Below are 26076 nucleotides of genomic sequence, written 5' to 3' on the forward strand. Positions count from 1 at the left end.
TCCCACATGAGACTTCAGACAGCCTTATTCTCAATAGCCTTTAAGTGAAGGCTAGATGTATAGTCTACTGAGATTCTCTTCTCACCCATGTCTCCTGTGAAGCTTGTCTTCTGATAGTCTGGCTCTAATATTGCTTATTTGTTGCTGCCTCTGGTTATTTCAGCTCTCTGCCTTTTCTGACCTGAAACACCAGAGCTACTTCCCTTCTCCACACACTTCCCTTTGTGGCCAGAGTCATGAACATCCCTGTTCTCCTTAATGAAGAAGTCAAGTAATGGGTGCTTGTGCTGCATTAGACTTACTATGTATAAGGTAATGCAAGGCTGCCGAGATGATGCCTAAGCTGCCTCACAGTGGTCTCCAGCGCCTCATAGCTTCAGTGCTTACACTTCTGTGAATATAAGTGAGGTTTCTGACTGGAAACCCCCAGGCCATTTGCAGCATCATTGCGAATCTCAGCCCATCATGCTGACTAGTTCCAGGCAGGAATAGCTTCCCTGTATCTGTGTGCCACACAAATGAGACCATATTTTTTTTTGTATCACTGTGGAGGAAGATGGGAAACTGAGCCTCAGACGAAGGACAAAAAACATCCTTAAGCCCATAACTTCTGGAATTTTTAGGAATATTAATGGGATTGAAGGAACATTGAAGAAAAATTAAGCATATCACAATTCAGATTTAAAACAAAAATGTATTTTTTATAGCAAACAAGAATTTACTGTAATTTTGCTTTCCTGACCGTAATAAAAACAAACTCACAGTACAATTTTTAAAATCTTCACCTCATGTTGTGTGAGATATTTATCAGATTTGATAATTTTTCCTAGCACATCTATTCTTTACATTGTGACCTTTTTTAAAGTTCTATATCATAATGTTTATATTGATTGCTAAAGTTCTTGCCTCCTTAGTTTACTCTGAAAGCAAGTACCTCATTTGCCCTATCTTAATTCTGGTTCTCTGGGGAGACATTGCCTGATGTAGTTAGTGTAGGTGAGTCTTCAGGGGTTGAGGGTCAAGGGCTAGGGAGTAGATAGCTACCTCCTTAACTCATCACCCTTTGTGATGAAAACCTTTTTGCTTTTTACAATAGAGGAGTAGGGGCTTTCCTTGATGACTTGCTACTGACCTCTAGTGGATAGAATCCATACTGCTGAACGTGTCACAGTGTAAGGCACAGCGCCATAGCCAGTCATGATTCCAGCATGACTGTAGTGCCCACTGTTGGAGAAATTCTGATCTAACCAGTGGAAATACTGTTTTGTTTTTGTCCTGTTTTCATGAATAGAAAGTGAACCACGAGATGCTGGAACTGACCATCGGAGCTCGGGCATTATTCGCCTTCATACAATAAAGCAAATCATAGATCAAGTAAGTTATTATAAGTTGGCCTATTCCTTATAAACAATTGAGCTTATGTTTTTGATGAGGAATTTAGTATATAACAAAGGGAAAATCTCTCAACACTATTGCTGATGTAGCCTGAGGGAATTAATTAGGCCTTACTGTATCAAAGCATTAATAGCAATTTCAAGAAGATAGTTGTGATCAACATCAGAAGAACCTTCATGGCTATAAAAATACTGATGTTTAGATGTAATTAACACTGTTATAGCAATGCACCTCAGAGTGCATGTCTGGAAGGAGATGTTAATAACATTACATTGCTGCACTGACTTTTACAGAATGAGCACCAGTAATGGCTTACAAATGTTGTGGCTGAATCTTAAAAATAGCTAATAAAAAGATTTTTAAATTATGCTGGAGATTCTGATTACAAGTTTTTAATAAGTGTTCCTGAGACATAGCAATCACATGGTTCGACTAACACTGCAGTATAGCAGAATCTGTGGAATTCTTTAGGAAAGGGTGAGTTTTAATGGTGTTCTGTATCTTTGTGTGATTTCCTCCTGTCTCTAGGATAAACATGCTTTATTGGATGTCACACCAAATGCAGTCGATCGCCTTAATTATGCACAGTGGTATCCGATTGTTGTGTTCCTTAACCCTGACTCTAAGCAGGGTGTAAAAACAATGAGGATGAGGCTATGTCCAGAGTCTCGGAAAAGTGCCAGGAAGCTGTATGAACGGTCTCACAAGCTTCGCAAAAATAATCACCATCTTTTTACAAGTGAGTATAGTACTAAAAGTTTTCCTTCAGCTTGAAGTGTTCAGGTAAGAATCTGGAAGTAAAAGGTTATGTTGTTCAAATGCTAAAGCTTTTGTGGTCTCTGCTTGGAGAGCTTACTATTGATATAAAAGCAAAAATGTTTGGTTGAAAGGAAAAGTGTAATGAATGCCAAATAGAAGCATGAAATACTTGTAACTGTCTCCTCAGACTGATGGTGGACGGGGTTGGATGGTTTCTCCTCACTTGGTGGCAGTGTTCTAACCATTAAACTACATTGTTGATTCATTTTCAGCCACAATTAACTTAAACTCGATGAATGATGGTTGGTATGGTGCCCTGAAAGAAGCGATTCAGCAGCAACAGAACCAGCTGGTGTGGGTCTCTGAGGGGAAGGTATGGATGGTACTTCCTACCACCGTCTACACTACCTAAATTACACCAACTAAAAATGTCTTTTGGTTACCGCTTTTTTCTTACTAAGATTTTAAAGAAATTTTGGAAATTTTTTTTTTTATCATTTGTATGTAGTGGTTATAAAGTTGAAGGCTTGTTATCTTTTTCTCCTCAACCAAATTACTAGTCTATTGGGATTTTCTGTGAAAGAATTCTCCGGTTACTCTAAAAACCATTTTTGACTCTGCCCCCATGTGGCTGGGGAGAGTGAGGGATTTATGTCCCAGTAGGAGGCCTTCCTGTGAAGGCAAGTAGTGTGGGGAACACCGGCCTCCAGTGGCCATCAGGAGTGTAGCAGGAGCCACTAGCCCACTGAAGCTCAAGCAACATTGAAAGTAAACACCGTGCCCTCCTCACATTCTACCTTGGGAATTAATTCCCTTACCTCCTCCAGTGGCACCTTGAACATCCTTAACTGCCACCTGGGGAACAGTAACCAAACTGGTTTGGATTTGGTTTTTATGCATACCTACATGCTAGTATAAAGTGGCTGCTTTTCTGGTGTCAGCTTGGTTCATAGCAGCCTTTGATGGGAACGATCTGCTTGTCTGGAGAGGTGACTCTTTCCGCAAGGCACACTGTTGAAGGAGTCTGGTTTAAGCCTTCTGCCTCTATCAGGTCCATGTGGTCGTTAGGGAATATTGAGAGTCCCTCTGGATTTTTGGCTTCTTTTTTATTTTAAGTTTTTACGTTGCATTGTTTGAGTTTTGTGTTTTGCCCCTGCATGGACCCTCCCTTCCTCTGCCTGGCTGTTGTGCAGATGCTCTGGCAATGCATGCTGCATGCTCAGTGAGTCCAGGCAGAAACATGTGGCCTCTGCAAGGAAAGCTGTTAGACCTTTATAGCTAGCGGCAGCACCACTGTTGTCACTGTCAGATTAAAGCATCAGCCGTTCTCGCTGTGTGCCATCTTGGGTGGTGGACTGTGTGGCTGAGTAGCAGAGTGCTCTGAGTAACTCACTGCACCGACTGCAGCAGCGCACCAAGGTCTACTCCTGTGCCATTGATAGAAGGACTGAGTCGTCTTCATGTTGACCATGTGCAGCTACGTAATTCTCCCGGTACACTTTGCCAAGTAGAACTGCGTTCTTAGAATTAGTCTAAATTTACTCCCCAAATGTACAAAGCTGTACATACTTGCTTGCAGGTTTATTTTTTTAATCCATAAATCTTAGTTTTCTATAATTTCTCTTTGTAATACTTTTATATACTTGGTTTTGTCTAAAAATAAAGGATTACAACCTTTTACGTAAGGGAAAATGGAATATTTATTATGGCTTAGTTTAATGCAGTGTGTAAGTCAGAGAGGCTATAGCTTAGATCACACTTGGTTTCTCTTGCTGCCCCTTCCATCCAAATATGTTTTTATCAGAATAGATAGATATTTGGAGAAAATTTTTTTCATTTTCACCAACTTTTCTGAATTTATCATTTTGACTTAGTTGCCACAGAGTTACTTTTTTGCAGGATCTGACACACTCTTATTTTCCCTGTGAAATCAAGAAATGTCATCCTGAGAATTTCTTAGCATTAAGATATAATATCTCCAGCTTCAAAACAGACCACGGCTCTTGCTCACTTCTGTATTTCAAGAAGCTAGGTAGACTGGTGGTTTCTGTGACTCTTCTACAAGCTTTAAGTCGTGTCCAGCAGGAAAGGTTAAAGTAGATGGCAAGAAGACCTCTCTTCAGCAGCAGCCATTATAGAAGTTAGTGGTCAGTAGGAGAGACTTTCCTGTAACCGAGCACAGCCCTGGGATTTTCTGCCCTAGCCTTGGCACAGCCACCCTTCACTCATCTTACCAGAAAAGCAGTGCTTGTGGCCAGCCTCTCACTGAAGCAAGCGAGGACATGAAAAGCACTAATGAGGAGATCTGGCCCCCAAGACCATGCTTGGCATAGGAGACTCAGAGCTGCACCGCCCCTGCTGGTTACTGCTAGGCATCTGCCTAGAGAGCGAATCTCGACATTTCTCACGTAGTGGTCCATGCTGCAATGGGAGAAATCCTTGTGGTTTCAGGATTCTAGTTCCATCCCTTCTCATGCAGTATCTTCAGAGACTGCTCAGTTTCAGACTGCTGTTGAGTGACAGTCTGTTTACTACAACCCACAGTTCCCTTTCCTCCTGTACTTCGCATTTTCTTTCTGAGCTGCTCTGAAGCTCACCACCATAGACTGTTAGGAATTAACTCAAGTCTTAATTCCTTGCAAAAGACAAGCATAACAGCATTTTCCTTTTTCATCCATTGGCTACTGCATCTGTGAAAAATACGAAAGAATGTCTTCTTTTGGGATAGCCACCCTACAGGTGATGGCTTTCTGTTATTTTGTAAAAGCTTTAAGAGCCAAATTCCAATTTAAAAAAATGTTTCCTAATTATAAATAGAGTATTTCTTACTCAGATTACTGTGGGGTTTATTTTCATAGTTATTCTCACAAGTGCTGTTCTGTCAGTGTGCCCTTGTTTGTGTGAGCTTGGTTTAATAGCATTCTCTTCTTCGCTTTGCTTTTTGGATGAAAAGCTAGTGACTAGGTTTATATCTGTGTGTCTTGCCCGAGTTCCTTCCTGTTCTCTGTGGCTGGGCCCTAGCTTTGTCCTGGCTAGTCAGCCTGTTTGATTCATCCAGGCCCTTCCGATCTCGGGATGCTATGTGTATCTGCATGTGTGCTTGTACAATCTTCTTGATCTTTCCTCATCAGGAATTTCAAGAAATAGATATGATTTCTCCAAAGAAAATATTCTTTTCCGTCTCTCTTGTAAAATAAAGGCCATCTCTTAAAGAACTACTGAATAAAATTTTTAATTTACTTTTATTTGACCCAGGCGGATGGTGCTACAAGTGATGACCTTGATTTGCATGATGATCGTCTGTCCTACCTGTCAGCCCCAGGTAGTGAGTACTCAATGTATAGCACGGACAGTAGACACACTTCTGACTATGAAGACACAGATACAGAAGGCGGGGCCTACACTGATCAAGAACTAGATGAAACTCTTAATGATGAGGTGGGGACTCCACCGGAGTCTGCTATTACACGGTCCTCTGAGCCTGTAAGAGAGGATTCCTCTGGAATGCATCACGAAAACCAAACATATCCTCCTTATTCACCACAAGCGCAGCCACAAGCTATTCATAGAATAGACTCCCCTGGACTTAAGACAGCCTCTCAACAGGTAAGCAGCAAGCCTTCGGCGCTTAGAGTTAGAGGTGCATTATGAAGTTTGAGAGTGTGGTGATAAGTTAAAGAATATACCTTTTCTTCCTCAGATTACAACTTAATCTTGAATTTCAGACTGAGAGTACCCAGGGCTTTATTCTGAGTTTTCTGCATTCATCTTACACAGCATTATAATGAAATTTTTAACAGAAATGTAGCCTATGAAGTCATAGCTAACATTGTTGATCAGCACACTTAATGTCTACCAATCACTATTAAGTTGAGCAGGAGGTTAGTAATAGACACAGACATTATATTTAAAGTATTTTAAACACTTCACAGAAAGCAGAAGCCTCATCTCCAGTCCCTTACCTTTCGCCTGAAACAAACCCAGCATCATCAGCCTCTGCAGTTAAGCATAATGTAAATTTAACTAATGTCAACCTGGAGGAGCCCACCCCAGCTCCTCCCACCTCGCACGTATCACAAGCTGATTGTTTAGGAGCACCAAGTCCTGAGGCACCTCACACAATGCTCAGAGATGAAGGAGTGTCATTGCCGTCGCATGTAGACCCAGCAAAGGTACCCGTGCTGCAGTGCCGCACTGACTGCTGCTCGCCACCAACCTGGCACACGTCAGATTATTACTGCTTCGCCGCCCTTTGAGTTTTCCCTCTGCTTTTTTTTTTTATTTTTAAACTGGGCTCATACACTCTAGTGCTTTCAAACATGACGAATCATTTCAGTTTTGTAGTTTGCATGGCTTCCAATGGTATATTGATTATTTGTGTGACCAATCCTTTTAAAACTTGTGCTTCAATAATTTTTATTAATTTTGATTTTGATTTTAGTATCTTCTAGACTCCTTTAATATATAGTTGAGACTCATCATAACATCTTTATGTTTATATAAATTATGGTGTCCAGAAATGATTTTCTTCATGATTTTTATCTTCAGTGTCAAAATCAAATAGAATTAGTCATTCTGTGAATTAATTTTCTGCTAAATGATACTCATCTTTACCTTACTTTTTTGGTATAAGCTGAAGCCTAAACACTCCTATCCATAGTGTAAATTGTGAGCTTTCACTTGAGCTAGCTCTCTCCACTAATCTGCCGTGTCCCCATTAGAAGTGGTAGAATAATCCATTTCACATTTTAAATTATAACTTAACATTTGTCATTGCCTAATAAAGTAGAATAGAAATAAAAAGATGATTCTGTCCTCAAATTTGTTTATTTTTTAAATGCAGGTATATAGGAAGGAGCCATATCCTGAGGAAATGATGAGACAAAACCATATTTTAAAACAACCAGCTCTTGGTCATCCAGGGCAGAGGCTAGATAAAGAGCCAAATCTAGCCTATGACCCCCAACTTCCATATGTAGAGAAACAAGCCAGCAGAGACCTTGAGCAGCCATCATACAGGTATGAGTCCTCAAGCTACACAGACCAGTTTTCTCGGAACTATGACCATCGCCTACGATTTGAAGACCGAGTCCCTACCTATGAAGACCAGTGGTCATATTATGATGACAAACAGCCCTACCCAACTCGGCCCTTTGATACTCAGCATCCTCGAGACCTGGACTCCAGACAGCATCCTGAAGAGGCTTCAGAACGAGGCTATTTCCAGCGTTTTGAAGAGCCCGCCCCTCTGCCATATGACAGTAGACCACGCTACGAGCAGCTGCCTCGAACCTCTACTCTCCGCCATGAAGAACAGCCAACCAGTGGATATGAGGTGCACAACAGGTACAGGCCAGAAGCACAGCCCTATGCTCCAGCAGGTCCTAAGTCATCTGAGCCGAAGCAGTACTTTGACCAGTACCCACGAAGTTATGAGCAAGTACCACCACCAGGATTTACCTCCAAAACAGGCCATTATGAGCCTCTCCATGGTGCTGCAGTTGTTCCTCCTCTGATACCTTCCTCTCAACATAAGCCAGAAGTTCTGCCCTCAACTACCAAACCACAGCCTCCGCCCCCAGCCCTAACTGAAGAAGAGGAGGATCCAGCAATGAAACCACAGTCTGTGCTCACCAGGGTCAAAATGTTTGAAAACAAAAGATCTGCGTCTCTGGAGAGCAAGAAGGATGTGAATGACACTGCCAGCTTTAAGGTAAAGGTGGTGGGCCTGTCTTAGCCCGAGTACGTGGCATGGTAATGAGGTCAGGTAGTTCTTAACTCCCACCTCTTCCTAGCTAACTGTCTCTTTCTTGTTTTCTGCAGCCTCCAGAAGTAGCATCTAAACCCCCAAGTGCTTCTCTTGTTGGCCCTAAACCTGTTTCTCAGACTCAGTTTAGTGAGCATGACAAAACACTCTACAGGTGGGTGACCTCCACATCAGACAGCATGAATCCAAACCGGAAAAGTGTGCTTGTTAGAAAGGAACTGATTGCTAGTTAGTGAGGGAGAAGTGTGCGGAGGAAGAGAGGACCTTACTCTCCAAGCTAAGCAGCCAGCTTTCCTGATGAACCCTGACCACAGGGAGAGAGTTGTCATGTGCTCCTGTGACCAAGCTTTAGTAAACAAATGTTTGGAAAACTTGGGTTGTTTTGTTTTTTAAACAAATGGTTGAAACAGAAGTTTTAAAGCCATATTGTTGTCTCCATTTTAAGTACATTCAGAGTCTGAACTGTTCCTTTGTAGGAGTGAAAACAGACTCAGGCTGATTTAAATCTCTATAATTCTTCAATTTGGGAGCATGTGTAAAGTACTTGCCATTCTCTGTCTTACAGAGCTGCTAAGGTTGGGGCTTCCTTGCTAAGGTTAAGTAGCACACAGTGTGTTAGAGTAGGCAGAGATGGCAGGCCTCCCGCCCTCACCCCTGTGCGTCAACTGGGCCCCACAGTGACAGAGTGGGCCAATTCATTTGTTGTATTTACTGAGGAATAGGAAGGAACTACTGTCCAGTATAGTCAGCTGTTTCATGACTTGTTTGTTTCTTTGCTCTGCCCTCTAGGATTTCGGGTAGATTGGGCTCTTTGCTTATAATGAGAATCATTTATTGGTCCTAGATTAAAGTTTTTAAAAAGTCCCTTTTAGGGTTGGGGATTTAGCTCAGCGGTAGAGCACTTGCCTAGCCAGCGCAAAGCCCTGGGTTCAGTCCCCAGCTCCAGAAAAAAAGGAAAAAAAAAAAAAGTCTCTTTTGCCGATAACATTGATATGGTTCTCCAGAACTGATTTCTTTCTTCTTTAATTGCTTCTCACCTGCTGTGAAACCCCTTAACAAACAAGCACTGAGTCTGCTAAATTCTATTAGAAAACTCCTGAGGCAAAGGAAGCCTACATTTGCATGTATAGCATGAATATGCTATTTTAGAATATACATGCTGACTATGCCATTAAAGCCCAAATAGTCATAACTGTCAGTAAAAAGATGAAAGTCCAAAACAAAACAAAATAGACCGATCTTGAAGAACAGCACCTGACATTGGCCTACGCACACAGACAAAAGGGGGGAATCAAGATAGGATTAGATTTTTATGTTCCATTGTCTTTGTAAAATTAGCTCCTAAAAATCGTTTTGTTCCTCATTATCAGGCTCCCAGAGCCTCAGAAACCTCAAGCGAAGCCACCTGAAGATATTGTTCGATCAAATCATTATGATCCTGAAGAGGATGAAGAGTATTACCGGAAACAGCTCTCTTACTTTGACCGGAGAAGTTTCGAGAGCAAGCCTCCTGCACATATTCCTGCTGGCCATCACTCAGAGCCTGCCAAGCCAGTCCATTCTCAGAGTCAGCCGAATTTCTCTAGTTATTCTTCAAAGTAAGTTGTTTCATCTGACTCACCTAAGAGAAACAAGCGGTAGACTTGCATAATGTAGAATTCAAGTTCTAAGGAAACTGGGTGCAGTATGTAGCTGCACATGGTGTAGTTCCTGGTTTTTACTCTTAACCCTAACATCAGATACACAGAGTTTTGATGTAAGGAAAGTTGCTAAAAGCAAGAGTTTTGATGAAGAATGAGCTTAAGACCCTCAAGTTAAGATGAGTCTTCAGTCTCTCCATAGGGAGACAAGCTGAGTGATAATCCTTTTCTTATTTTGTTTTTGTCTTTAAGACATACAGCTAGGTAGGTGAGAGGGTCACAGGGAACACTCAGGTATTTTTTGGTCTTGGTTTCACAGAGGTGAGATGAGCTGCCTTTTTCTTTATTTTTCAAACACGGAGTGTTCGTAGAGTTTTGTAGTCAGGCTTTATAGATAATCAGGTGAAAATGAAACGACAGGTTTCTTGATTCTCAGTTTTTTTCCTGTCTGCTTCTTTCTTCTTTTGTGACTTCTGTGTTGGTGCACTTTTTTCTTGCGCCTGGTAGATTAGTGCTTCCTGCTGCTGGTACATCGCTGCGTGGATCCTCACAGAGTTTGGGACTGAGCGTTGGGTATGATCCAACACAGGCGCCAGTGGGCTCATACTCCACAAATCAAGACCAATAGAAACAAAAACAGGTGGATTTTGTCACAAAGAACTTGTTTATAAAATTATGGGAGCTGCCCAAACAAATCCTAAAATGGTCTGGAGAGCAAGATCCAAGAGGTACTTGGGGGCCTCTAAATTCAGGGAAGGACTACATTCTTTACCTGATAAATTTAAGAGGCGAGAGGCATCCATTTTAGCTGAAAACCCATTTCTAGTGCACCACCCTGCTTAGTCACTGTAAGTAAACGGAACTGTGGCTTGGGCATAAGATGTGAGCTTTGTGCCCAAGATTAAAGGCACACACATTTTTACTAAACCTCAACTGTTAGGATTATGTGAAATTGTTATATAGTACTGAGTAAAATTCTTTTAGATTATATTTTAAAACTTGTAATATTAAAGACCCAATTTAGTTACTTCTGTTTTCTGAGATATCATTAGTAAAGATTTAGAACATCTTAGTCTCTTTAAATCTTTGTTTCTATTGAAGAAATCAGTTTGTGAGAAATACTGATGCAGTCTTTGTACTGCAGTGGAGAATTGCATTAAATAATATATTTTTCTAGCACAACGTATACAGGTGCCTGGCAATATCTAGATAATCATTTAAGCTCAGGTTTTGGTAAGGCAAAGGGTATATTATATAGTAGTCATTTTATCTTTAAAAATAGTGTATATGAGTCTTTTGACAACATATATGCATGTGCACTTTATATGTGCCTGGTACCCACACAAACTAGAAGGGAGCATCAGATCCCTTGGAATTAGATTTAAATATGGTTCCGAACCACTATGTGCCTGCTGGGAGCTGAGTCAGGGTCTTATGTCAGAGCAGCAAGCACATGTAACTGCTGAGCCATTTCTTCAGCTCCATGTAGTCACTTATTTTAAATATATCTTTAAGAGATGAAACAAAATGCATTTATTTGTTTGGAAAAGGTGGGCGCACCACATTGTACCCATGAAGTTCATAGAAGAACTTTTGGGAGTTTGTTCCTTTCTTCACTATGAGAGTCTAGGTAGAGGGCGAATGGGAGGATCCAACCTCAGGTTGTCGGACTCAAAGTCAGTGCTTTCTTGCTGAGCCTTCCTCTTGGGCCCAGAGGTGATCACTTTTAAACTCATTAATTCCTGTTAGAAGAGGGCCAGGGTATTTAAAGAAATACTTTATCATGCCTTTTACATGCCTGATAAATAGGTTATATCCTTAAAAATACATTTATGCTGGGGCTTGAGAGATGGCTCAGTAGTTCTTCTAGAGGAATTCAGTTCCCAGCACCCACCTGGCAACTCACAACTGTCTGTAACAACAGTTGCAGGGGACCTGACCTCCTTACACAGACAAAGCACCAATGTTCATAAAATAAAATTTACAAAAATATATATGCTGCTGAATCAGATGGAAAGTTGTTTGTTTTTTGGCTTTTTGTTATTGTTGTTGGTTTGATTTTGAGACAGGGTCTCATATATTGCTGGCTGTCCTAGAACTTACCGTGTAGAGCAGGCTGTCTCCAAATTCACAGAGATCTGCCTGCTCTGCCCAAGTGCTAGGATCAAATGCATGCACTACCAGGCCTGGCTTGAAAAGCACTTTTGATTTTATGTTAATTCAATTTTTTTTTAAAGAGTGAAAACTTAGTTGTTGTGTTACATAACGTGCATCTGGGGTCTGGAACACTGTCTGGAACCCAGTATTTACTGATTTAATGGTGCTCACTCTGTAAAGAGTGCAGTGCTAGTGTGTCAGACATCCACCCTACTGCTAATCACACAGGTCTGGGAGGAGCCTGTTCTAGTAATGATTCTCACTGGAAGCTTTGCCATTGAAGTGTAGGGGTGGATTGGTGGCAGGTAGTACTTTGTTGTTGTTCATGTGACGTTGTTAAGGGAGAGAAGCTATGAACGTGTCGTGAGTGTCAGCTTCACAAATAAGCATCCTCCCGCCACAGGATTCAGCTTTCTACAGCAGGGCCTGCTAGAAAAGAACAGAACATCATTGATCATGGCCATGTTTGAAAGGTCTGCGTGTTTTCATTTGCCAATTCATCTTTATTAAGAGATCAGTATACCTGTCATGTCAATGTATGTCCTTTCTCCTGTCTTATGTCATTTCTTTTGCCCAACCTTTTTTTTTTTTTTTTCAAGATTGGGCTTTACTTATTCATGATTTGTTGATTATTATTTGATAATTGCTTATTGTCTTACTTCATTACTTTCTCCTTTTTGTTATTACAGCATAGTTATTCTGTATAGTCCAGCCTGGCCTCAAACTCACAGAGACATGGCTGCCTCTGCTGGAATTAAAGGCATGTGCTGCCACCATCCAGCAACTCTTAGCTTTCTCTTGTTTTTGAGTGCTGCTGGGTGTTGAGCCCTGAGGTGCGGTAGGCAGGTGCCCTACTGCTGAGCTGACCTTGTTCTAGCTCATTTCTCTGTTCACCATTAGCTGCTGTGGCCTGGGTGACCAGAAGCTGAGGCTGAGGATACAGAGGGTGGTGGCAGCTAAGATATGTGGGGTGGAGGGGACGGTGTAACCAAGTTAATATGTGTTAATATTATTGCTGATTCCCTTGGCTATGTGAGAGTGAGTAGTATGCTCTTTTATGAAGCAAACTGTTAAGATTGTGGATGTTGGTTAATATTTTAAATGACATTGAGTGCTATTTGCTGTAAATCTTAGTTAGATTGACCGTTTTCTTTCGTTTCTCTGTTGCGCTTGCTTTGCCATCACCTAGATTTCTTGGCTCTTACACTAGCTATGACTACTTGAAAAGGAACATCAAGTGGTAAGACTGGCATTGCTGTGAGGCTGTTCCATGAGATGTCCCTCGCTGTGTCATTGGCAGTATGTGCACTCTCAGACCTTAATGTCGTCTTCTAACATCAAGTCTAAATATGCGTAAGCAAGCGACCAGCTAATTGTGACGCTGATCAGGAAACTAGATTGTTTCTGACAAAAATACTGTATGAGAACAAATACGCATTTCAAGTCCATGTCGTTGTCTGTGCACATAATGCCGGTGCAGCTCGGCTCTGCAGCACGGCTCAGGTGGCAGGGTTGCAATTATGGGTCTATTTAGATTCCTTTTGTTTAAACTTTATGTGTTACTTATTAACAATTGGCAATTTGAAAAACTAAGGATACATGGCACAATTTTTACTAAACGAGCCTTGTAAAGTAAAGTAGTGTCTGCTACTCTAGCATTCATTAAACGAGCAAAAGAGCAAGAAAGCAGGGCAGAGTTTAAAGGTGCCCTGTTGTTCCAGTGTTACTGGAACACAATCCTGCCCTCCATTGACTGACTGTCTAACTTTGCCTGATAACAGCTAAGTCCAGTAGCTGTGTCAGAGACCCGATGGCTCAAAAAGCCAAGGCCTTTCATCTGGCTCTTCACTGGAAAGCTTGGCAGCACTGGGCCTATGACATCATGTTTTATGGTGCTTTGAGTATGCTTGACACCAAGACTTTCTACCTGAGATACAAAATTAGAAGTGAGTTTAAGGAAGGTTTGTGCCAAAACATTTCTCAAAATATTTGCAAAACTTCCTTAAATCTATTTTTAATAAATATCACAAATATTAAAAGTATACCCAAAATTTCATCTGCCTTTTAATAGATATCTTCTGGGTGTTTTACTAATATTCTTCAAGTATCTGTGCTGTCTTGACATTTCTTGTGCTGATGAATTTGTTTGTATATTTTGGTAAGAGTTGCTACTATATTCATGAGAGTAAATTGTGAAATTGTGACATTTTTCTGGATTTTTTTTTTTTTTTTTTTTTTAAAAGAAACAGCAGCAGTTTTGTAATGGGGTTCATTTTCCAGCATTGAAATGTTTTCTTCTCTTTTTCTTTCAACTAGGGGGAAACCCGAAACTGATGCTATGGATAGATCATTCAGTGAGAAACGTTATGATCCAACCCAGGCCACGCCTCCTCCTCCTCCGTTGCCCTCACAGTACAGCCAGCCAGTTCCGCCTCTGTCCAGCTCTTCTCTCCACATACATTCCAAGGGCGCCCAGAGTGAAGGTAGGGAGTTAAGACATTGATATATTAATTACTGTAATAGAGTAATGGTTAGGAAGTTAAATTCTTAGAGTTTTGAAGCTTAGGTGATTTTAAATTTTTTTTTAAGGTCCAAAAAATGTTTGGGCTGGTAACAGCGAAAAGTAAAGATTTTTTTTTTTTTAAATGTATGCCATTTTGGTGTGGTAGTTCATGTCTTTAATCCTCGTGCAGAGGCAGATGAATCTGTGTTTGAGACTACCCTAGTTTGTATAGTAAGTTACAAGCCAGCCAGGACTACATACTAACTCTTACAGAAAAGAAAGAAAATGTGTTGTGTGTTATCTTCTGTTTATATAAGTTACCATTATATTGAATGAGCCTTGTAGCTAAGTGGAGTTTTGTTGAACTCCACCCCACCCCACCCCCCACTCCCACCCCCGGTAATTTTTTAAACATATCTTAATTTTATAACAATCTTCCCACCTTGAAAGCAGTACCTGGTTTTTTTGTTTGTTTGTTTGTTTGTTTTCCTTTTTTCTTTATTAACTTGAGTATGTCTTATTTATATTTCGATTGTTACTCCCTTTCCCGGTTTCCGGGCAAACATCCCCCTAACCCCTCTCTCTCCCCTTCTATATGGGTGTTCCCCTCCCCATCCTCCCCCTATTACCGCCCTCCCCTCAATAATCACATTCACTGGGGGTTCAGTCTCCGCAGGACCAAGGGCTTCGGCTTCCACTGGTGCTCTTACTAGGCTATTCATTGCTACCTATGAGGTTGGAGCCCAGGGTCAGTCCATGTATAGTCTTTGGGTAGTGGCTTAGTCCCTGGAAGCTCTGGTTGGTTGGCATTGTTGTTCATATGGGGTCTCGAGCCCTTCAAGCTCTTTCAGTCCTTTCTCTGATTCCTTCAACGGGGTCCTGTTCTCAGTTCAGTGGTTTGCTGCTGGCATTCGCCTATGTATTTACTGTATTCTGGCATCTGGTTCCTGTCGGCCTGCACTTCTTTGCTTCATCCATCTTGTCTAGTTGGGTGGCTGTATATGTATGGGCCACATGTGGGGCAGGCTCTGAATGGGCGTTCCTTCTGTGTCTGTTTTAATCTTTGCTTCCCTATTCCCTGCCAAGGGTATTCTTGTTCCCCTTTTAAAGAAGGAGTGAAGCATTCACATTTTGATCATCTGTCTTGAGTTTCATGTGTTCTGTGCATCTAGGGTAATTCAAGCATTTGGGCTAATAGCCACTTTTCAATGAGTGCATACCATGTGTGTTTTTCTGTGATTGGGTTACCTCACTCAGGATGATATTTTCCAGTTCCCTCCATTTGCCTCTGAATTTCATGAAGTCATTGTTTTTGATAGCTGAGTAATATTCCATTGTGTAGATGTACCACATTTTCTATATCCATTCCTCTGTTGAAGGGCATCTGGGTTCTTTCCAGCTTCTGGCTATTATAAATAAGGCTGCTATGAACATAGTGGAGCACGTGTCTTTTTTATATGTTGGGGCATCTTTTGGGTATATGCCCAGGAGAGGTATAGCTGGATCCTCAGGCAGTTCAATGTCCACTTTTCTGAGGAAGCTCCAGACTGATTTCCAGAATGGTTGTAGCAGTGGAAAGCAGTACCTGTTAATTGGTATGCCTCCATTTAAATATTTAAGGGCCATGGAGAGGGGCTCAGCAGCTTAAATTGCTTCATCGGGCCTAAGGTGAACTCCAGCCCTGGAAGCTGCATGGAAGAAGGAGAGAACTGATTCCAGTCAGTTCTGTGCTGACATCATCACTCACAGTGGCACACAGACACTCATACACGCTAAATAAATAGTGCCTTGTAAGACTTCTTTCGGTCCTCAGCTCCGGGAAAAAAAAAAGAAAAAAGAAAAAAAAGAAAAAAGACTTCTTATGCTCCATCTTAAAATATGGACATATGAAAGCCATATAGTCTTACACAGAAAGTATTTTTCCATCTTTCAATAAAATCTCAATTGAATGTAGCTTACTCATTTGAATAGCTAGATAGTATTCTACCCTAATATAATAGAATTTATCTTTTCTTGACATGTGTTAGTACCTATCTATTACATGGGAGTCAGATTGGAGGGTGGCATTCTTGAAACCAATTATTGTACACATAGCTCACTCATACTTGGAGAGGCATGTGCCTATAGTCATACATGCCTTTAGTTCTGGCACTTTAGAGACAAAGGCTGGCCTGGGCTATACAGCAAAATCTTTTTTTTTTAATAAATTGGTTTTTAAATTTTTTTTTTAAGAAACTTTATTCTTTTTTTTTTTTTAATTTGTTTGTTTTATGTATGTGAGTACACTATTGCTCTCTTTAGACACACCAGAAGAGGGCATCAGATCCCATTACAGATGGTTGTGACCCACCACCATGTGGTTGCTGGGATTTGGACTCAGGACCTCTGGAAGAGCAGTCAGTGCTCTTAACCTCTGAGCCATCTCTCCAGCCCATCGTTTTGGTTTTGGTTTTGGTTTGGTTTTTTCAAGACAGGGTTTGTCTGTGTAACTGTCCTGGAACTGACTCTGTAGACCACACTGGCCTTAAACTCAAGAGATCCACCTGCCTCTGTTTCCCGAGTGCTGGGATTAAAGGTGTGCACTACTCCCGACTGGCTGGACAGCAGATTCCATCGCAGTTAGGAGACCTACGCAAGGAAGAAAAACAAACAGTTTAAACACACAGCTTCTGCTGGTCCTTAAGGAGGAAGATTTGTTTTTTCCTAGGTGAAGCTAGCTATGAGGTGATTGGTATTGATTTGCATTAATCACAATTACGAGCTGGCTGTCTCTAGTCTTAGTTTGCTGAAAGCGTTTTGTTAAATGTTTTTCTCTTGTGAGCTGGAGAGATGGCTCGGTGTTCATCAGCACTTGCTGCTCTTACTGAGGGCTTGGGTTTAGCCCCCAGCACCACATCAGGCAGCCTTTGACTGACTGTGACTCCAGATTCAGAGGCTCCGACATCATAATTTGGCCTGCACAGGCACCGGGCACAGATGTGGTAAACACACATACATGCATTTGAACTCACGTATTTTAAAATAAAAATCCAGCACTTGGAAGGCAGAGGCAGGCGGATCTCTGTGAGTTCAAGGCCAGCCTGATCTACAGAGCAAGTTCCAGGACAACCAAGGCTACACAGAAAAACCCAGTCTTGGGGAGGAGGAATCTTTAAAATTGAAAATATTTACTTCTTGAATTAACAAGATCACTTGATTTTTCTACCTTATTATCTTAATGTGTTTACATTATTGTATTCATGAAGAATTTGGATTAATAATTTTCCCGAAATGGCTTTGTCTGATTTTGTTATAAGTATTGTTCTAGTTCTATAAAAGAAAGCATAGATTTTTTTTATCTTTTCTTTAAAACAAAACAAAACAAAACAAAAATTGACATTTTCCTATCGGTGTTCCTTTTCTGTGATTTCCATAGGTTGGGTGGTTCTGTTCTCTGCTGCACTAGCAGAGTGTAGCCATCCTTGCTGTTTCCACATCGCATGGACACTTGAGTTGTCCCAGCTTTGCCCATTTCCTGCTTGTGATGTGATCTTTCATGATGAGTTTATTTTTATTCCTTGTTTCCCTGACAGTTAGGTCAGTATCTTACTGCACAGTGCTTGGCGTTTCACAGAGAGGCAGGCGCTGTGCACTTCTGCACGGTGTTAGTACTGATGACCACTTACACAGTTTTAAAGTGTCTCTACCAGTATGTGGCTGCTATGCCTTTATTTTATCTTTTTTAAATGCTTTGGTTAAGTTTGAGTTTTCAGTACTGATGGGTTTCATGTAATCACATTTGTCACTCTGTTTCTAATCTTCAATACATGGTGGGTCAGTTACTCACGACATCTGTCTGTCTGAGGCCAGTGCTTTCCTAGCCTCTTGCTGAATCCTCGGCAACCGGCTACACTCCATCCTGTCTGCCTCAGCATCCGTCACACAGGAACCAGGACTTTACTTGAGGACATGTTAATGCCAGTAAAGAAACCAAAGGCTGTTTGAATGGTTTTCAGGGAGTTTTTAATGTGTGTGTTTGTTTTTCAGGCAATTCCGTATCGTTGGATTTTCAGAACTCATATATATCCAAACCAGACCCACCCCCATCTCAGAGCAAACCAGCAACTTTCAGACCACCAACCCGGGAGGACCCTCCTCAGACTTTCTATCCCCAGAAAAGTTTCCCAGACAAAGCTTCAGTTAATGGAGCTGAGCAGACTCAGAAAACCATCACTCCAGCATACAACCGATTCACACCAAAGCCGTACACGAGTTCTGCCCGGCCATTTGAACGAAAGTTTGAAAGTCCAAAGTTCAACCATAATCTTCTGCCAAGTGAAACTGTACATAAACCTGAATTGTCTTCAAAACCTCCCCCTTCTCCAAAAACTCTCATGAAGGCTCATAGTTCCACACAGCCGCCTGAGTTTGACAGTGGAGTCGAGACTTTCTCTGTTCACACAGATAAGCCTAAATATCAAATAAATAATATCAGCACCATGCCTAAAGCTGTTCCTGTGAGGTAAGACACTTATTTGCCTCTGTTTAATGTGGTGCTTGACGTGAGGTTTTTTTTTTTTTTTTTTTTTTGTTGTTGTTGTTGTTGTTCTGTTTTTTTAAATTGGAAGGCAGAGCGATACCCCTGCCTCCTGTGTGCTGGATTGCAGCTTTGTAGCTATAGTTTGAAGTAGTTTATATGATAAGACTTGAAATGATAAATTATACCTGTAAACTAAACAGTTATTATGGTGGATACCTTTTTGTAGAACATCCTCCAGGAGGCGAAAGATGTTAATTAAATTGTACAGCTACTGAGCATATTAGCATCAGTAAGTATTGACATTCTCCCAGGGTCACCAATGGCTCAGACTAAGGAACAAAAGACCGTTCACCCAACCAGCATCACGCAGCTAGAGGTTGGGAAGCCTGTGGTCATTAATCTTAGCGCCCATATCTTTAGTAGACTGACTTGAAGCACGAGGGACAGATACATGTACTTACTCCTCATTTACTATTTATTCAGCTAGGGTGCAGGAAAGAACAAATAGTGCCTCAAAATGGCCACTGAAGGCAGTAGTAAGATAGAAGGTTGAGTCTACCTACAGCCTCACTCAGGCAGTTTTTTCCATTTGCTTGTTACTTAGTAATTGATCAGAGCCATCTGAACACACACTGCTGACTCCGTTCGGCTCCTTTAGACATTTTCAGGTCGGCCACGAAGGGGAAGCACTCACAGGACCCAAGGACCAGGAAGGCCACCTGAAGTAGCTTCTCAAGATGGCTGTGTCAGCCTGCCTTCATGTAGTCAGCCAGCAGGGTTCTTGCCGTGCGGGGCTACATTGTGTTACCACATCAGGCGATGGGCTCTGTTCCCCTTCCATTTGCTTCAGGAGTCTGTCCCTGACCCTGCAGTCCTGCCAGAGAGAGACCGACTTCCCTTCATGTACTTCAGGCTGTTAGGCCATCTTTTCCATCACATGCACATTGTGTCTTAGACCTTTACCTCACAAAGTCTCAATAGTCTAGCTTCCACTTTTGAAATGTTCATCGATAGCTTCACCCTCTGCCTTTGTTTTTCTTGGGTCTTTGAGCTATACCATACTAGACCTTCTTACCTTGAAACCTTGGAGGCTTTAAACCCTCGGCAGCCTGGGCATTGGAATTCAGGATGTACTAAGGATGAGCAGTGTGTGTATGCACAGTCTACCATAATCTTTATTACACGCTCTTTTCTGTGCGCACTGGGTTACCAACTGAGATTCAGTGACTCTGATTGAGAGCACCCATTTCATGGATGTTCACTAGACCCATGGCAGCTGTGAGACCAAACAGTCATGTTTGATACATTGAAATTACACAGTAATTATAGTAGTCTCATCCTTTACTTTCAAAAAGGCAGTTTTGATTTATCCAGAAAGGGCATGTTCTTAGCCCTCTGAGTAACACCTTTCACAAAAAACTTAACTTGTTTAAGTAAAGAACTTCTAAATTGTTCAGAGAAATAAGGCTAAATACTTACTCTAGTAGTAATAAAGGGAAGCCTGTGTATATTATTAGGATTTTCACCTGGCATTTTTTACCCCTCAGTCCTTCAGCTGTGGAAGAAGATGAAGATGAGGATGGTCATACTGTAGTGGCTACAGCCCGCGGCATTTTTAACAGCAATGGCGGTGTGTTGAGTTCCATAGAAACTGGTGTTAGTATAATTATCCCACAAGGAGCCATTCCTGAAGGAATTGAGCAAGAAATCTATTTCAAAGTCTGCAGAGACAATAGCATCCTCCCACCTTTAGATAAAGAGAAAGGTAAGTGTGCTTACTGTCTGCTTCACTGTACTAACTCCAGTGTTGCCCAAGGTGTCCCTGTTTATGGTGGCCAGCCCCAGGGATAAGCTGGAAGCCTCTCTGAATGTTTTAGGCAAAGCCCAGCATTTTCTTTGTGCATCTGAGGGCCTCTCAAATGAGCCAAGTCTGCAGAGAAGTCATATCACTGGCATGTGGTGGGTGGGGCACAGCACCTTACAGTGTGAGAGAGAATTGATGTCAGATGTCAGGCCATTGGCAAGCCTCTCACATGAAGTGTGATTACTTTTAGAAATTCTTGATTTCCCGAGACATGGTATTATAAGCCACTTTCTTGAGGTACTCTGCCTTAAAAACAATAGGACTCATGTCGGTCCTGCTAGAATACCTGAACACATATATAGCAAACACTTAAAAATGAAAAGCAAGATGGCTCAGTGGGCAAAGGCGCCTGGTGTCAACCAACCCTGGAGATAGAGTTTGATCCCTGGGGCTCATACAGTCAAAGGAGAGAACTGATTTCCTGCAAGTTGCATTCTGACCCTCACTAGCACAGCATGTCATGTGCATGTGTACGCCACATACACACACACCAGCGCCCAACCCACCCACCCACTGGGAATATATGTAGCATTTGCAAAAAGTATATTTGAATGTTTTGTGGTACAGACTTTTATGGTGGAGTTCAATAGCCCCTGGTTATATGGGGTTTTATAGTACTAGAAATATAAAATAAGGACATCAGAGACGGAGTGTATTGGTCCACATTAAGTTTGATAAAATATTAAAGTGGAGGCCACGTTTCTTTTTTACTCTACTGTATCTATTAAGATCTTGCAAATTCCAGTTGTAGCGCCCACTGTGTTTTCCTGAGCACTGCTATGGAGAACTACTGTCATGGGCTTTAGCACGTGTGTGCTGGGAGGGAGTGTGAGGACCATGTAGTGGAAAGGGTCCATCTCTCATGTGCCTTTCTCTCCCTAACTTCAGGTGAAACTCTGCTGAGCCCCCTCGTGATGTGCGGGCCCCATGGCCTCAAGTTCCTGAAGCCTGTGGAGCTACGCTTGCCACACTGTGCGTCCATGACTCCTGACGGTTGGTCTTTTGCTCTAAAATCATCCGACTCCTCGTCGGGTATGCTGTCTTCACTCTGTCTCTGGGGCTTTGGGAGCTGTCATTGATTAATGCCTGAGCTCTTGGTGCTTCCCACGCTGTGTGTGCACAGATCTTCCCTCTGTCCCTGTGGCCTTGTAAGCATTACGAGTATTTTAAATTTGTGGTTCATATGCTATAAATGCATATGGAACCGTGGAGACTTTTCTACCTTTTAATAATTGGCAATTTGGCTAAAGATTGGCTGTTCTTGGGTTTTAAAAAAAAATTATAATCTATCAGATTTTTTTTTTCAAGGTGCAAAGTATTTATACTAACCTTGGAGAAAATTTCTACAGTGATGGTGCCTGGCCAGGGGTTTGTTTTTTTTTCCAGCCTGAACCTCTTAAGTAACTCCTGTTATGCACTGTTTTAAGTGATTTTTGCTCATTGGCTCATGATTTCAAAGCTTGCATTGCATTTTCATATTTCTCGATTAAGTAACTTAAAAGTCAGTCTTTACTACGAGTGTTGTTCACCCTGACAGGATCCATAGAAGAACAAAAATACAAAGTTTTGCCCCTAAATTTGTATAAATCAGTGAGTATTAGTAAGTTTCAGGTTGGTTCAGTATGAAGTAAAGGTTATAATACAAAGTTTACAATAGGCTTATATCTAAATATGCCTTTGGAGGAAGCCTTGTAGGCTAACTTTAAGTAGTGAAGGAAAAGTTAAGCAGTATTGAAAGTGGGCATTGAGAGGCCGGGAGAGTGTTGCAGTTCTGAGACCAGCTTTATCTAAACTGCCTGCTGCTGCAAGGGGCCGAACATGATATACAGATGAGCTACAGCTTTGTCACTTCAGCATTTATGGGGTGCTGTTCAGCTGTACCGAGACCACACACTTGTGTGATCCAGTACCACAGTAGACAGCATTGCTGTTGCTCACCTAGCTGTTCAGTAGGTGAGCGTGGGTAAGTACAGACTTAATGGCGGCAAAATACTAGTATGTTGAAAAGAAACTTAAAGCATAATGATGAGGAGAATGCCTTTGATTTCTAGAGTTGTCTGAGTAGTTTTGTCAATGACTCCTTATTAAACCATTTGACTCCTTATCAAATGTGATGCATATCTTACAGTACATAGAGTACACAACTGGTATCAATAGTTATCCATTTGTTATGGGGCTCGTAGCTTCTCTGGTCTCAGCTGTATGGACGTCACCTGTGTCAGAAACTTCTTCATTCACTGTCTCACAGGCACAGAAGCACTCCTGGCCTAGGACTGTTGTAAAGGGAGGAACAGTCAGCAGCTTTGAGTCTGAACTCCCTTGGCTACCACAGAGACAGTTTATCATTGTTCACAGTTCACACCTACTGCCAGGTCTTTGTACAGGGTGTAAATCAGAAACCAAGGGTTTCTTCAAAACTCAAACACCAAGACCTACCTCAGAGCTACATAGCAATGGGTGTTTGAATTCCCACAAATGCCACAGATGATTTATTGCACATCCAGAAGTGGGGAAGACTCTGGTAGCTGTCTTGCTGGTTTGGCTTGGTAACGGAGAGGAGTCTTCCGGAAGTAGGTGCTATAGAACTTGGCAGAAGAATATCCTTTGTATGAGTAACTGAGTGTGAGCAGTGTGTTCTCACACTCAGCTCAAATGTGTTACCATACAGCACTATCCGAAATGAAGGTGTTAATAGTTGTGTACACTGAGAAACAACTCCAGCCATCTCAGCTGTGTGATTGTCCGAGTCTTTGTAACTCTCACTCCTATATTAAAAAGGCCAATGAATTGGCTGTCAAAAGAGACATCTAAAACAGCTTTCAGATGCTCATAGCTACCAAACCTACTTAAAGCACAAAGTTTAGATATGAGTGTAATATTTGAAGAAATAGAAGAAAATTCTAATATGTAGGTTTATACTTGTTCCATAATAGCAAAACATTGTGGGTAGCAGTCCAGACAACCATAAATGACATCAAAATCTTTTTTCTTTCATAGGTGACCCTAAAACTTGGCAAAACAAGTGTCTTCCTGGAGATCCGAATTACCTTGTTGGAGCCAACTGTGTTTCTGTCCTGATTGACCACTTTTAATTCTTAGAGTCTAGCAGCTGGACTAAGCAGTGTGAACATGGATTGAACTTACTGAATGGAACCACTCTAATGAGTATTCTATTTTCTTAGAATTTATACTGCAGTTAGTAGTATTAAACATTTGTTGGAACTGATAAAGGTTAGTGAGCATGCCCCTGAACCACGATCAGAAAACATGCTACAAGCTGTGTGTTATTGAGTGGAGAACTGTCAGGCATTGGCTAGAGGTTCAAAGATATTTTGCTTTGTAATGATTTTTGTACTTTTTTATGGTCACTGCTTAACTTCACATACTGATTTCCGTTAAAAATACCAGCCAGTAAATGGGGGTGCATTTGAGTTCTGTTCTTTCCAAAGTACACTCAACCTTTACTATGGCCTTGGCCTAGCATACACATTTATTTTATTATGCATGAGGTAATGTGCACACATTTTTTACAAATGCACCTGGAATATATAACCAGTGTAGTGGATTTAACAGAAATGTACAGCAGGGGGATTTATAACTTGGGGAGGGAGGGGCAAATGAAGACAATTCCTTATTGTATATGAAAACACATTTCTCTTAGGGAAGGACACCAAAGCATGTGAGCCCGGTTCCATGGCCGCTGAATCTATAAATTAACATATCACCACAGACATCCAACCAGCAGGAATGCCTTACCCTCATGGTTTTCATTCTTAGATCATTTCGCTCTGTAGTACTAAGTTTTTATGAGTTTGTGCGTATCTAGATACTGTATCATGGAAAAGACTGAGGAAATTGTGGACTTGATGGTTTCGGAAATATGTAAATCACCTGGAAGAAAGTAATGGTGTGACTTAAAATATTTTTTTTTGACAAGGGAGAGTGGTTGGTGGTCTTCTGTTCTTTGGGCTATGCATCTGAGATGTTTGATGTTTTCAGGACGCATGTACATAATGCGTGCATACCACTTTTGTTCTTGGTTTGTAAATTAACTTTTATAAACTTTACCTTTTTATACATAAACAGAACCGAGTTTCTAAGGCTACCTTTGTATTCTCTCCTGTACCTCTTGAGCCTTGAACTTTGACCTCTGCAGCAATAAAGCAGCATTTCTACACATACAAGGTCATTTTTTTAAGAAAAAGAATGCACAGAGTTGTTACATTTTTAAGTGCTGCATTTAAAAGATACAGTTACTCTAGTTTGATTAAATTCTTGCAAAGTATCCCTTCTGTAAAATTTGTGATACAATGCTGTGCCCTAAAGTGTATTTTTTTACTAATAGACAGTTTATTATGGCACATCAGCACGATTTCTGTTTAGATAATACACCACTACATTCTGTTAATAATCATTAGGTGTGAAAGGATTTCTTTTGTGGTTATTAAAAATCTCAAATTTCTAAATCTGCAAGAATAAAACTTTTTAAAATACAGTGTTAGTTTGGTTTACTTGCTCTCTGTTTCCCATTCCAAGCAACCTTATAATCCTGTTTTAATTTTTGCATGTGTGGTGTGTGTGCGTATAGGCCAGAGATGGATGTCAGCTGTCTTCCTCTGTCAGTGGTCATCTTAGTTTTGAGGCAGGACCTTGCCTTGGAACTAGAAGCCTCCGATTGCTAGCCTGGCTGGCCAGCAGGATTCAAGGGTCCATTTGTATCTCCCCCCTACTTCCCAACATCCCTGGAGGTGCAGACATGTTCCACCTAGGGACACAGCTTCTGTTGGTGCTGGCATCTAGACTCAGGTCCTCCTGTTTGCATGACCAACGCTCTGGCCCTATCATTTTGTTTAGAGCCTTTGCACTTACACCTGTGTCACCTGCCATCCCAGGTAAAATATTATACATACTGAGGCTTGGTTTTCTACAGCCTCTGTACTATAGGTTGGGCTTGCCAGTCAAAAGCTGGGAGGCAGACTCTAGGCTGCTGTGTTCTCTACGCCGTGTCTGTTCTGTAGGACCAGTCTGTGCATGCCTCTCCCCCAGTTTTTAAGGCAGGCCGCTTATGAACTGCTGCCTTTGAGAAGACAGTGGCTTTTAATGGCTGCAAGTAATTCACGGTGCTAATCTTATTTATGTGCTATCTTCCCTGACATTGAAGTCATTTCTGTATAGTTTTTGTGTACATATTTGTGAATGGTAGCCCACCTTCATGGGTTTTCTTTCTTTCTAAAGATAAAATTTATTCATGTTACTGTTTTTTAGGTATATAGTTCTCCAAATTTTGAGGAGTACATCCTTCTTGCCTATGAAAACTAATACTGACTTGTAAAAGGATTACCATAGTTAATTCGTAGAATGAATTCCTCACCCCCATACCTTGTACCCTTGCAGACTCTACTCCCTTTTCCAGGCTTGGGAAACTCACAATCTCTTTTCCATTGCTCTGGCTTTGCCTTTGCGAGGGTTATT

The 26076-nt window shown here is 41.4% G+C and overlaps 1 protein-coding gene across 2 annotated transcripts in view; it reads left to right on the forward strand.

Moving 5' to 3' along the window:
* Tjp1 (tight junction protein 1) overlaps nucleotides 1–25099 on the forward strand; it is a 233189-nt gene extending 208090 nt beyond the window's left edge. Inside the window, exons 17-29 of one of the 2 annotated variants that reach the window (XM_032893462.1) lie at nucleotides 1292–1374; nucleotides 1924–2134; nucleotides 2427–2527; nucleotides 5410–5760; nucleotides 6087–6326; nucleotides 6998–7867; nucleotides 7978–8075; nucleotides 9292–9519; nucleotides 14035–14201; nucleotides 18248–18722; nucleotides 20288–20505; nucleotides 21493–21636; nucleotides 23602–25099. In XM_032893462.1, coding sequence (XP_032749353.1) covers nucleotides 1292–1374; nucleotides 1924–2134; nucleotides 2427–2527; nucleotides 5410–5760; nucleotides 6087–6326; nucleotides 6998–7867; nucleotides 7978–8075; nucleotides 9292–9519; nucleotides 14035–14201; nucleotides 18248–18722; nucleotides 20288–20505; nucleotides 21493–21636; nucleotides 23602–23696 — 3281 coding nt within the window. In that variant the 3' untranslated portion in view covers nucleotides 23697–25099. The remainder of the gene's footprint in view (nucleotides 1–1291; nucleotides 1375–1923; nucleotides 2135–2426; nucleotides 2528–5409; nucleotides 5761–6086; nucleotides 6327–6997; nucleotides 7868–7977; nucleotides 8076–9291; nucleotides 9520–14034; nucleotides 14202–18247; nucleotides 18723–20287; nucleotides 20506–21492; nucleotides 21637–23601) is intronic. The other variant, XM_032893463.1, reaches the window with a different exon arrangement.
* The last annotated feature ends 977 nt before the right edge of the window (nucleotides 25100–26076 follow it).

Source organism: Rattus rattus, chromosome 2 (genome assembly GCF_011064425.1).
Source record: "Rattus rattus isolate New Zealand chromosome 2, Rrattus_CSIRO_v1, whole genome shotgun sequence".
Taxonomy (NCBI): Eukaryota; Metazoa; Chordata; class Mammalia; order Rodentia; family Muridae; genus Rattus; species Rattus rattus.